Source organism: Carex rostrata, chromosome 16, assembly GCF_964058835.1.
Source record: "Carex rostrata chromosome 16, lpCarRost1.2, whole genome shotgun sequence".
NCBI lineage: Eukaryota > Viridiplantae > Streptophyta > Magnoliopsida > Poales > Cyperaceae > Carex > Carex rostrata.
Genome location: NC_135933.1, coordinates 1,144,219 through 1,157,435, shown reverse-complemented (window position 1 = coordinate 1,157,435; position 13,217 = coordinate 1,144,219). Strand labels below are relative to the sequence as shown.

General features: G+C 32.7%; 1 protein-coding gene across 1 annotated transcript; it reads right to left on the bottom strand.

Annotated features, from left to right (window-relative positions):
- Nucleotides 1-6,999: 6,999 nt before the first annotated feature.
- LOC144567429 (Lactate/malate dehydrogenase family protein) lies at nucleotides 7,000-9,793 on the bottom strand. Its single transcript, XM_078317566.1, has 4 exons — nucleotides 9,361-9,793; nucleotides 8,533-8,863; nucleotides 7,479-7,784; nucleotides 7,000-7,262 (listed from the first exon to the last, which is right to left on the bottom strand). Exons 1-4 carry the CDS (start codon nucleotides 9,633-9,635, stop codon nucleotides 7,119-7,121), a joined length of 1,056 nt encoding a protein of 351 aa, XP_078173692.1. The 5' UTR covers nucleotides 9,636-9,793; the 3' UTR covers nucleotides 7,000-7,118.
- Nucleotides 9,794-13,217: the final 3,424 nt, after the last annotated feature.

Below are 13,217 nucleotides of genomic sequence, written 5' to 3'. Positions count from 1 at the left end.
AGATAATAATCGATCGACACAACCTACAACCATACCAGCATGCAAATCACTCAAGTCACATCAATTCGAGTTTAATTTGATTGGGCTATGCAAATGCTTTACACAATTCAGATGCAATCAATGATATTCAACATGACAAACGAAAACACAGTTTAATTCCTGAAAATAAAGTATCAAACAAGTCCAAGAATCCCGCACCTTATTATGACGAGCGTACCGCTTAATTTAAAGATCAGGCGTCTCGAATTGCCTCGCGAAATCTGGCTCGACTGAGCCTACACCTATATTATACGATTACTTGGTTTAGTTCGGTTACATTATCAAAACTTAAATTCCAAAAGCCGTCTTTTAATTCATCAATTCTTTTATACCTTTCGGCTCATTTATAATCATTTTAATTCAAGTCCAATTCCAAATTAACATATATATATGGTCGGCCCTTTTGACGTATCAATTATTTTATTCCAATTCAATTTAATTAAAGGCCCATAATTTAGCAAGGGTTTAAGCCGCTAATTAACAATTCACAATTTACTCCAAGTCCATTTATAACATTTCTAATGCATAGGCCGGCCATAGCCTCAAACAATTTACATCTTACAAGTTGGCCCCTTATATTTATACAACTCATATAAGGCCTTATATTTTACAATTCATACCCCTTATTTTTATCAAAATTCCCAAGGCTTGTATTTTGCACGAAACAACCCTCAATTTAATTTATTTACATTGTTGGTCCCTGTCAAGTCAAGGACTGGTACACACACAAAGTCAGCACCATACCAGTAATATACTAGGCTGGTACCACTGGTACCAGCACTTCGCCATTCATACAACACAACACAGCTATGCACAATAAAACCAGCAAAACAGAACATCTCACAAGGCACAAGCCACAAGTCAATACCATTTGTCGGGAAAATCAACAACCCGAGCAAAGGTGAAATTAACTACAATTCCCTTTACAAAATCCTAACTACAATTCCCTTTAATTCATACAAATCACTATGGTCATATATTTTACAATTCCGACCATTAATAAAATCATTTTGCAATATAACCCTTTATACTTAATTTATTCGAGCAATTCGATCGAGTCGGGAAAATCAACAACCCGTACTTCGATAATTAGTCAATTCAAGTGCTACAACATTAATCGATTCATCAAAACACAAATCAAGAATTTTAGAAATTAACCGAAAAAGAAAATGTCGAAACAAGGGATCGGTTCCGAGGGTTTCGCCTCGTCTTGCCGTCGTCTAAAATCAGTGAGCACCACATGCAATGGGCACGTCCAATTATCGGGACAGCACCAATCGAGCACCAGTGCAGCACCAAACCTCAACCCTAGAAACTAGGGTTTCATGGGAGGGAAGGGGGGGCGGGAAAAGAGGAGGAGGGGCGGGGGTTTTCCGAACCGAGAAGGAGAGAGAGAGGAGAGCATGTGGTGGCGGCCGGGGGTGGCCGTGGCAGCGGCGGAAGGGGAGGGGGCGAGGCCCCCTGTTTTCGGTGTAGAAGAGAGGAGAGGGAGCGGGGGCCGGAGCTGGGGCTCTCACGGCCAGAGAGGAAGAGAGGAGAGCAGGGTGGCGGGTTTTGGTGGGTCCGCCGGCGACGGGAGAGGGGAGGGCGGGCTCTCCTGGCTTTGGCGTAGAGAGAAGGGGGGGCGGGCTGTGGGGGGGGGGTGTAACGGTTTGGGAAGGAGAGGAGAGAAAGAGAGAAGGGAAGGGGGTGGGATTTAAATGGGCTGCTTCAAGATTCGTGCTGGATCAAGATGAAAGGTTGATATAATTCCAGCATTTAAATTACAATATTTAAGATCCGTGTTAGATTAAATCCAAAGGTCCAAACAAATCCAGAATTTCAATAAGGTCATTTAATTGGTTTAAGAAATCTGTTTCTACTCTAATTCGAATCGAAAGTTCATAATATTTTTGTAACTATATTTGTACATAGAATTCGTATATTTATTTCTCAATTTAAGATTCGAATAATTTGATTTTCCTTTTATATAATTATATATATTTAATTTTTAGAATTCGAATAAATCGATATCGGATAGATCTATGTCTATATATATAAATATCAAATCAAATCCTTAAAATTCTCAAATAAATGAAATTGGTAACTTTTATATAATTTATCTCGTACGAATAATTTCGTATAATTATACTCTTATTTGAAATTTAATTACTTATTTGTTTATTTACACGAATCTAATTAAATCAATTTTTTTTCTTTCCTAAAACAAAAAAAAAGAATTGTAACGGATTTTCTAAGTTTCTAATTTACCGAATAATTATAATTTTATTCCTAGTGCTATATTTTATTTTATTTCTAAATCTCTAAATTTTATTATACATAATTTCACACGTTATTTATATTTCGAAATTTTAATTTCGTTTTAGTCGGTCAGAAAATTTCAGAACGATCGTTAAGTTAATTAAACTTTTTATTTAAGCCAATTGATCGATTTATCAATTTTAATCAAGTTTTAAAAATTTCGGAATGTAACATAATAATAACCAAAGTTTATCAGAAGTTTTAAAAATACCCCACCCGTGGAAATTTTCCACGGGCTGGAATTTAAATTCTTTTTTTTTTCTTTTTTTTTTTTAAACAGAATTTTTTTTTGTATTGAAATATTAGAAATGTTGGATATATTTCTTTGAAAATAGATTAAATACAATATAATTTGATTTATTAGAAAGACTGTAACAAATAACCCGAATTAATATTTTTCAGGTCGGATTTTTCGCGGCCATAAGAAAAATTAATATATTTCTGTATGTGTTATTGGAAAAAAATAAAAATGCTTAGATTCTGAGTTATTGATCCCGGTTCAAAAGTCACTTCTATGTAATCTAGAAAATATTGTGATCCTTCTAGGACATTTAATTTATAAAAAGTTGTATCTATTTTGAGAATTCTTTTTGAATAATAATTATTAAATAACTTAAAGTTTTTGTTTTTTTTCAAAAATAGATATAACTTTCCATAAATTAAATGTCCTAAAAGGATCACAATATTTTCTAGATTACATAGAAGTGACTTTTGAACCGGGATCAATAACTCAGAATCTAAGCATTTTTATTTTTTTCCAATAACACATACAGAAATATATTAATTTTTCTTACGGCCGCGAAAAATCCGATCTGAAAAATATTAATCCGGGTTATTTGTTACAGTCTTTCTAATAAATCAAATTATATTGTATTCCATCTATTTTCAAAGAAATATATCCAACATTTCTAATATTTCAATACAAAAAAAAATTCTGTTTTAAAAAAAAAAATAAAAAAAAATAGGAATTTCAATTCCAGCCCGTGGAAAATTTTCACAGGTGGGATATTTTTAAAACTTTTGCTAAATTTTGGTTATTATTATTAAAATAATTTTTTAATGGGGTAAAAATAAAAATGTCGGCAAAAGAAGCATATATATTTTGAAGAAAAAAAAATAGTTCATTGGTAGGCAAGTGCTCCACTCTCTAAAAATCGGAATTGTTATATAATACAATTAATTTTGCTGCCTACTTCAGAAAAAAAAAAATGCAAAACTTGGAGCAGATCAATAGCATTTGAACATGTATATGTCAACAGGGTTTCGATTCGGCATTCTGGCATTACAAATAACAAATATATTTTTACTCCATTTGATCATAGTTAAGTATAATTCTGATTTCAATTGAAATCTTCAAGAAGCAAATTTAATTATGGATCAGGTCGACTGATTCAGCATATTTCAGTTTGACGACCATTTTAATCTTTCTTTAATTATTTCATTCGAGGACATGCATTTATATTTTCTAAGGGTTCTTTTCTCATTAATTTCCGTCTTATAATTTGAGTTTTGATATATATACACACACACACAAACACACTAACGGGCTTCTTCGTGTACTAAGATGGATATAGAACACAATTCGCGTAAAAGCAATATAGTAGAGCAACTAGTCAAAATATTTTTTAATTAGGGGTTAAGTACTTTTATACAAGTAATTAGCAAACAGATCGTTGTACTGGAAACAAGAGTAGTGCTAATATTTAGGGGTGCAAATGGATCGGATACGGATCAGATAGTAATAAAACTATATTTGTATCTGTTTTATTTTTTGAATGCGGATGTGCATCAGATATATATTAAACAGTTATATATATATATGGATCAAATATTAAACAGAGATCACGTAAACAGAAACGGAATTGGATGTATAATTCAAATACCTAATTTAAGTATTACAAAATTAACATATTAATTATTCAATAAATTATTTTTTCTTAGAAAATAAATATAACTTAAAATACAAATATAATTTAGATATTTAATCATTATGATCAACACAGTAATTTTTCACATATTAAACTTGTTATGTCATTGCAAATTTAAATATATATCTCATTAACAAAAATTAATCATCAACAGATATAACCATATTTTGAATATATCAAAAGATACCAAAAAAAAAAAAATTTCTCTAAACACGTGATACTAAATCAAACAGATAAAAATATACGAATACGGGTAATTATTTTTATCCGTACAAACAGATATTGAAAAAATAAAGAAATATAGATACAAGATAATTGGATACGTATAATTATCCATATCCGTACAAACAGATATCCAAAAAATTAAAAAATACCGATACGAATAATTATCTGTATTTCTATCTGTATACACTTCAGAAATTGAAACTGTATATCTATTTGATCCAAATCTGTGAAAGTTTGAATATGAATCTTGAATTCTAGATACTGACCACAGTCAAATATAAATAATTTCCGTCAGTTTTTGGCCATTCATACTTAATTAATTAAGTCTATTCATGTGCTTATTTTAAATATGCCTAAAACATAATGGCTTCTTTCAAATTAATCAACATCCAATTTAAAGTATTATTTTTTAAAGTAACAATTTAAAGTAATATATTGAACTATATATGTAATCAACTAATTAATTTTACTTTTGCTTTTGATCAATTAACGGTTCTTGTGCTTTTTAAATAGTATAGCTAGCTCTTTGACTATGATGCTTCTAAACCTTAATTTTCTTTCAATTGACTTAACAAAAGAAGAACTTTTTGCTTTAATCCCTGAATTGATCAAGGATAAATTAATTCCCCATTGAAGCTATTTGATTCCTCTGAATGCATGCTTTAGAGAGAGGCTTTAATTTTTGGGACCAACACTGCACTACGGGGTCGATGCTTCTGTGTTCAGTAATTGTTGTTTACTCCTCCTAGGGCCAACAACATGTGCAACTATTGGCAAAGGAACTAGAATTTTTTCTCATCTAGCTAGTTGAAACCCCTCTCCTTTCGGATGTACTATATATGCGGCCGGCTATCCATTTTTCATTATAAACATTTATACCATATATAGTTTGCTAAGAGAAATATGTATGCATGCATGAATCTCGATCGTGTTGAAATTTCAAAAATGTATGTGTATATATATAGTATCTTTGAGACAAATGATATATAGCTTAATTATTAATTAGGTTGTCATTAATTTTTTATTCGAAAATGGCTAGCTAGCTAGCTACATCCTTCATGTTTCCATCAACTAATCAAAACTATACTATATATGTACGAAACCAAGTTGACAGCATAATTCTTAAAAAAAATATAAATATACCGAAATTTGTACGTACTATTCTGTTGGAATATATATGCTACCAAATACATATACATATACATACTATTAATAAAGTATTGATCTAATGGATGCCTCCATTCGATAAACCAATGGAGGAGATGACTTTTTTATCCTTGGCTTTTAAGGTCATATAGCACCTTTCTGTGGGAAGCTTTCTATCGCATGTTTATACTTTTTGTCTGCGCTAGCTCCTTTAGTGCAAGGCTCTGAGGTTCTGTCTGACTTAATTATCCAAAAAGGCACCTTTTATCCTCTTGCAAAATAAAAATTGCTACGGCGACAACAGGGTTACAGTAATATGATAATTAGAATATATAGCCTTTGGTGGGGTGGCCGGGGCCGGGGCCGGGGCCGGGGGGATTCAGATCGATCCTGTGCAATTAAGTTCTGACCGCGTAGAATAAAAATCTGAGTCGATCGTCCTTTTAATATGACACAAATTTTAAAGTTGACAGGCCCAGCGAATAAACAAACAGAACTCACAATAATTTATAAGAAATGCTAGTTTATAATTTATAACAATCAAAATATATATATATATATAATACATTACAATTATGAGTTTTGCTAGTTTATTATTCATAACGTATGCTGTCCTTTATAGTTTGTACAAGAAATTAATCTGAAGGCCATTTCTTGGATCAAGTTGAGTCAAGCTATTCTCCATTGGAAAACGTGTAGCCCATTGCTTATTGGTTGTATTGTCAAATAAAAGAGAAAATTTTAGCCCATGTAAGGCTTTAAGTGGACCAGTTTTATAGGCCTATCTATCTAATAATGGAAGCATAAGATGGTTTCAACCCAAAGTAATATTTAGTCTCAAAATATATGCCCAAAATGGCCCAAATAGCTCCGCTAATCTGGATCCAATATTTACTTTCAATTATTCGTTGTTAAACTTCAAAAGTCAGATGTTTATACTAATTCATTAACATTCTGTACAAATTCATACAGTAACTATATTGTTTAAATATTGATTATAAATTTACAAAAAGTTACTGAAAAATGTGAGAATTAAATGATACATGATTTTATCAAAAGGAAAAGACGTTTGCTGAATGAGAAGAGCAGAGGATAATAAAGAAGTTTGCTAAAATGAAAGGGCAAAAATGTCAATACACAGAAGAAAAAAAAAAAAAGGTGTTGGGCCAATATTCATAACAGAACGAATCTGAAAGACGGTGTTACGAAATAAATATTCTCTTCATTACAAATAGCGTCAATTTTTTTTTAAAGGACAGATGGATACGAGGGCTACAAGCATGCACAATTAAAATCTTATTTCTATAACTGATTCAGCATACAAAAGTAAATAACAATCAGTTATTCAAGAAATGACAGCACAAACAAGGATGAATCTATACTTGAAGCAAAAATGACTAGTACAAAAATCAGATGAAATCAATATCGGCCACCTGTAGAATGTACCAGCATTGTTCAAATGTCGAATGTATCAGCATTTCATGAAAAGCCGAGTTGAGTCTGGCATTCCCAGAGCGTCTCTGCTGACCGCCTCAACCTCTTAATCTCCTCCTCAGTAAGTTGGATGTTTATCACCCCATGGATCCCGTTTCTGCCAAGCTGTGCAGGAAGACTCAGGAAAACCTGCAATAATTAAGTGAATTGTTATGCAAATTCCAAGCTTCACGATATAGCCACAACATTAGTGTTCTTCCATGAATAAGAAAATTAAGTTTAGACAATACAAAATTCATTACCTAAATTTTGAATAAGACATCAACAGGTTTAATTTATTTTTATTTTATTTTATTTTATTTTCTTGTATGAGTAGAATGTGTGCAAACATAGATAAGAAAATACCTCTTTGTCATCAGGGATGCCATAAAACCCCTTGGCAAGTAGTGAAACAGGATGGATGCGGCGTTGGTCCCGAATGAGGGAGAAAGCCAGGCTAGCAACAGAGTAGCCGATAGCCCAGGAAGTATAGCCCTTGAGGCTAATAACCTCATATGCACTGTCAATCACTGCTTTCCTTGTTGCCTCCAGCATCTCTGGAGACAGGTTGCTGTCATTCTTCTCCAACGAGCTGATGACGGGAACCCCACCAACGTTGATGCTCGACCAAAGCGCGACTGAACTGTCACCATGTTCCCCGACCATGTAAGCCTATTGAGGTAATTAAAGCAAAAGGTTGATCAAATCATGTTTACAAGTTGCAAGATTATTTTTTGAGGAAACAAGTTGCAAGATTATTGAGATGTAGTTTTCTTATTATTGCTTTAACGCATAGTTTACTTTGTTAGGGAATTTATTTTTTTCTACTGTGAATTTGAATGGGGGTTTTCCATAGTTTATTTTTTTGGCATTCATAGGGGAATCAATATTTATGCAATATACATAAGTGAAAAACTAAAAAGTTAAATTTGCCATTATACTTGACATCATACTGTACAGTTGTCAATATGTTTAATTCCTGTGGTGGATAGATATCAGTTTATTCAATACTGTACTAAAAGTGGTCACATAAGGGAAGGCCATCTCTTTTCCATTTTGAAATTATTTTAAAAAATAGATATGCCACTTTTAGAAAGACGCTCAATCATATCTGGAAGGATATTGAATTTGAGCTGCTCTTCAATTTAAGAAAATATTTTTAAGGAAACATTTCATCATTGGATATTCTACAATATCCCCTACATTATTAATGCAGATTTTCTAGCAACTGGAAAAATTCAAAATTCAACGTTCTAGACGTCTTAATCGGACCAATAAGAACCACACTAACACGATTGCACAAAGCACAAATATTAAAAAAATCAAGCTAAACGACTTTTCAGGGGCACTAATGCAACAATACCATTACAAAACACTCTAATTTATTTTTTTAAAAATAAAGGGAATAATAAACAAGTACCTGCACGTCTTGGGCATTGACATGCAAATGATCTGCAAGGAGGAACCTGAACCTCGATGAGTCAAGATTTGTTCCGGACCCGATAACCCGGTTGGGGGGGAAGTTAGAAAGCTTCCATGTAATGTAAGCAAGCACATCAACGGGGTTTGACACAACCAGCAGGATACAATTGGGTGAGTAGGTGGCCAGTGGCGGCACGATTCTTTTGAATATGGCGAGGTTACGCTGGAGCAGGTCAAGCCGTGTTTCGCCAGGGTTCTGCCTGGCACCGGCAGTAATGATGGCCAAGTCCGAATTAGCTGTTATTTCGTAGTCAGTCGATGATACGATTCTGCATAGGCATCAAGTACCAATATTTTGGGTCAATTTTGGGTTTTTTTTTTTCATTAGAAATTAGCTGAATGCGATCATAGAAAGTGTTAATTGAACAGCATCAAATGATATCAGGATAAAAATGTGTGCACTTCAGCAATTCAACAACAATATTGATACATTGACTCAAGTTTAGGCCTCGAATTTGCCCCCAAAAGGGAACAGTGCTGTCCCACATTCATTCAAGATCTAACTTGGGGAACAGTATATTGGCTGAAAAATCTTAACAAAGGGAAATAATACCAGACCTTCCACTTAAGTTCCAGGCCTGCAAAGGAAATAATGCTAGCCGTTATTCCAAATCAAGATCCGTGCAATTGTGGATCTCTATGTGGACCAACGGTTTGGATCTTTTCCAGTGGGTGGTTTAGGTACTGTAGGGGCTAACCGTAACCGCCCCCCAGCCAATAGTTGTGATTTCAAAAACATTGATAAAGAAGAGAATGTTGTGCATACCTGACACGGGGAAGGAAGGCAGCAGCATGTTGGAGATCGAGCATCTCGCCGCGCAACTTATCCGGCTGGGCATCGACAAGCGCAATCTCATCAGCGATGTCTTGTGTAAGGATTGTTTGCGCAATCGCCATGCCCACGTTACCGCAACCGACCACCGTTATTTTTATGTGCCTGCTTGTACGTGCTGCCGTCTCCGCTTCAGGAAGCGGGGTGAAGATGTGGTGCTTCGCATTGGGGCTGAAACCGATCTCTTGTAGTGAGGCTGCCTTCTTCATTCTAGCTTGACTTCGGTTTTTAGATTGTGTTTAACTTTGTTTAGATTTTGAAGAATTTTGGGGGGAATTTGGTAGACTTTGGTTTTTATAATGTGGATGGGTATGATATGATAGGCAGCTGGGGTATGTATTTATAAGGTTATAAAGCCAATGGCAATGGGGTTTTAAAAAAAATTCCAAGTGGGGAAGCCAGGCCATTTTGAACTTTCTAGGAAGCTTATAATCTGTTGTGCTTATTTCACTGGTCGCCTCTAGTGTTTCAAATTTGAAAATAAATCTGCTACGATCCTGAGGGATTGTAGGGTCCTACGATTCTTTAACCTTTCATTTGTTTTGAGATTCATGCATTAAAAAAAAAAAAAAAATTATAAAGATTCGTATAACTCAAAAAATAAAATGTTGGATTTAGAATCGTAGGACCCTACAATTCCTCGGGATCGTAGCAGATTTATTTTCAAATTTGAAATCCTAGCGACGACCAGTGAAATAAGCACAACACATTATAAGCATTCCAGAAGGTCCAAAATGACCTGGCTTCCCACTTGTAAATTTTAAGAATCAAACCCGGGCCCTCCAAACACTACTGGTCCAAACACAGCTACTATTAGTGTTTGGTAAATGCCCCGGGGACCCAACCCGGACCGGTCCGCCCGTGTCCGTGCCCGGACCGGACCGTGCCCGTGCCACGGGTATGCACGGGTACACGGGCACACGGGCACGGGTATTAAACGGGCCGGACCCGGTTTTTTGGAAAAATGCCCGTGAGAACCCGGACCCCCGTACCCGTAACCCGTACCCGTGACGTCCGTGCCCGTGAGACCGTGCGCCCGTGCCCGTGAGCCCGTGGCAGAATTTTTTTTTTTTTTTTTTTTTTTTTTTTTGGGTCTAAAATTCGAAATTTGAAATCAAATTCTCCCCCCCATTCCCCCCATGCCCCACATCCCCACTTTCTATCCGGACCCCTACCCATTTTTTTTTCAATTTTTTTTTTTTTTAAATTCAAATTTTAATCCCTCCAAACAAAATTCTATAAATATACACCCATTCCTTACAAATTTTCACATCTCTCTCAATATTTTCATCTCTCATTCTCTCAATCTAATTATTCTCCAATTTTAATTTTATTGTTAAAAAAAAATAGTTGTTAATTTAACAAATACGCAAACACAAACACGCAAACGGAAAGGGAATTACGAAGGTATTCTCGAAGATTTTCCCACGAAATTAAAAAGGCAACATTAATTTTTGTTAGATTACATTTTGTTAGATTAAATTTTGCTAGATTAAATTTTGCTAGATTGAAATATTGAATGTTAGATTTATTTTTGTAGAAAAAATTTAGAATTTAAATTGAATGTTTTTTTTTGAAGGACAGCTCGAGACTGTCAATTCCTTGATAATAAAAAGAGTATTTACAAAGGAATTTAAATTGAATGTTAGATTTAGTTTATGTTAGATTTATTGAATGTTAAGTAATTAGATTTGTTATATTTATTGAATGTTAGATTTATTAAATTTCTTAAGTAATTAGATTTATAAGATTTATTTTATGTTAGATTTGTTAGATTTATTTAGTTTATATTAGATTTGTTAGATGTGTAGTAATTATATTTGTTTTGAATATGTGATGTTAGATTTTATTTTTGAAATTCGGATTTATTTTTAATAGGTTAATAAAAGATGTTAGATTTATTTTGTTGAATATGTGAAGTAATTAGATTTGTTTTGAATAGGTTAGATTTTATTTTTGAAATTCGGATTTATTTTTAATAGGTTAATAAAAGATGTTAGATTTATTTTTTTGAATATGTGAAGTAATTTGATTTGTTTTGAATAGGTTAGATTTTATTTTTGAAATTCGGATTTATTTTTAATAGGTTAATAAAAGATGTTAGATTTATTTTGTTGAATATGTGAAGTAATTAGACTTGTTTTGAATAGGTTAGATTTTATTTTTGAAATTCGGATTTATTTTTAATAGGTTAATAAAAGATGTTAGATTTATTTTGTTGAATATGTGAAGTAATTAGACTTGTTTTGAATAGGTTAGATTTTATTTTTGAAATTCGGATTTATTTTTAATAGGTTAATAAAAGATGTTAGATTTATTTTGTTGAATATGTGAAGTAATTAGACTTGTTTTGAATAGGTTAGATTTTATTTTTGAAATTCGGATTTATTTTTAATAGGTTAATAAAAGATGTTAGATTTATTTTGTTGAATATGTGAAGTAATTAGACTTGTTTTGAATAGGTTAGATTTTATTTTTGAAATTCGGATTTATTTTTAATAGGTTAATAAAAGATGTTAGATTTATTTTTTTGAATATGTGAAGTAATTTGATTTGTTTTGAATAGGTTAGATTTTATTTTTGAAATTCGGATTTATTTTTAATAGGTTAATAAAAGATGTTAGATTTATTTTTTTGAATATGTGATGTTAGATTTTATTTTTGAAATTCGGATTTATTTTTAATAGGTTAATAAAAGATGTTAGATTTTTTTTTTAATATATGAAGTAATTTGATTTGTTTTGAATAGGTTATATTTTATTTTTGAAATTCGGATGTATTTTTAATAGGTTAATAAAAGATGTTAGATTTATTTTTTTGAATATGTGAAGTAATTTGATTTGTTTTAAATAGGTTATATTTATTCTATTAAGAATGAGTGCCAACACAGCGGAATCTCATACGCGAGCTCTCAGCCCGATTGCAGAGCCCTCAGCGGAATCTCGTACACGAGCCCTCCCCTACTTCCGCTCAAGAGATCTCGAGGAACTTATGAAAGAAGAAAATCCCGAGAACCTTCATGAAAAGTCCCAACAACGTACAAACAAAGAACCGGTGGATTTTTGCAATCCCTGTCACCAATATGGGAAGAGGAGCGAGATGTTCTGTTGCGCGGAATGTTTGCAAGGTTTCCACCCTTCTGCATTAGCGCCTACCCGACACGCACAAGGGAGGATATAAGGTTCAAGCATTTTATATGCCCACCATGCGCCTTAGACAAGTCTAAGCGAAGCAGGCAAAAGAGAAAACGAAAGAAGCAGTGGAACTCTGATTCCGATTAGGATTATCTCAACGTTGTATTATTTTTATTTTCAAACGCGAGCTATCAGTTGCTAGTTGTAATTTCCTTTATTTCAATGTTATTTTTCCTTCATTTATCTCAATTAATTTTTTACTTTCAAAATTGAGTATTTATGACTTTAATTCACAACAAATGAAATTTTTATCTTTTGATTTTCTTATTTTGTCTTGTATATATGTATTATTTATTTTTATAGGAAAGATATAATTACATAAGCAATTAAAATGTGTTAATTATAACAAAAATTATTGAGTTCAAAAACAAATATAATTACTTATATTTCAAATGGAGAGTGAACAAATAAATCAGAATTTTTATAGGTTATAAAAATAGATTATAACCTATCTTTAACAAATATAATTACTATGTCAAATGAATTTTAATAGGTATGAATTTGGATTTATAATTGATTGATTTTCAAAGAAAAAAAAACAGAAAAAAAAACAAAACAAAAAACAAAAAAAAGAACAAAAAAACTGAACAGAAACAG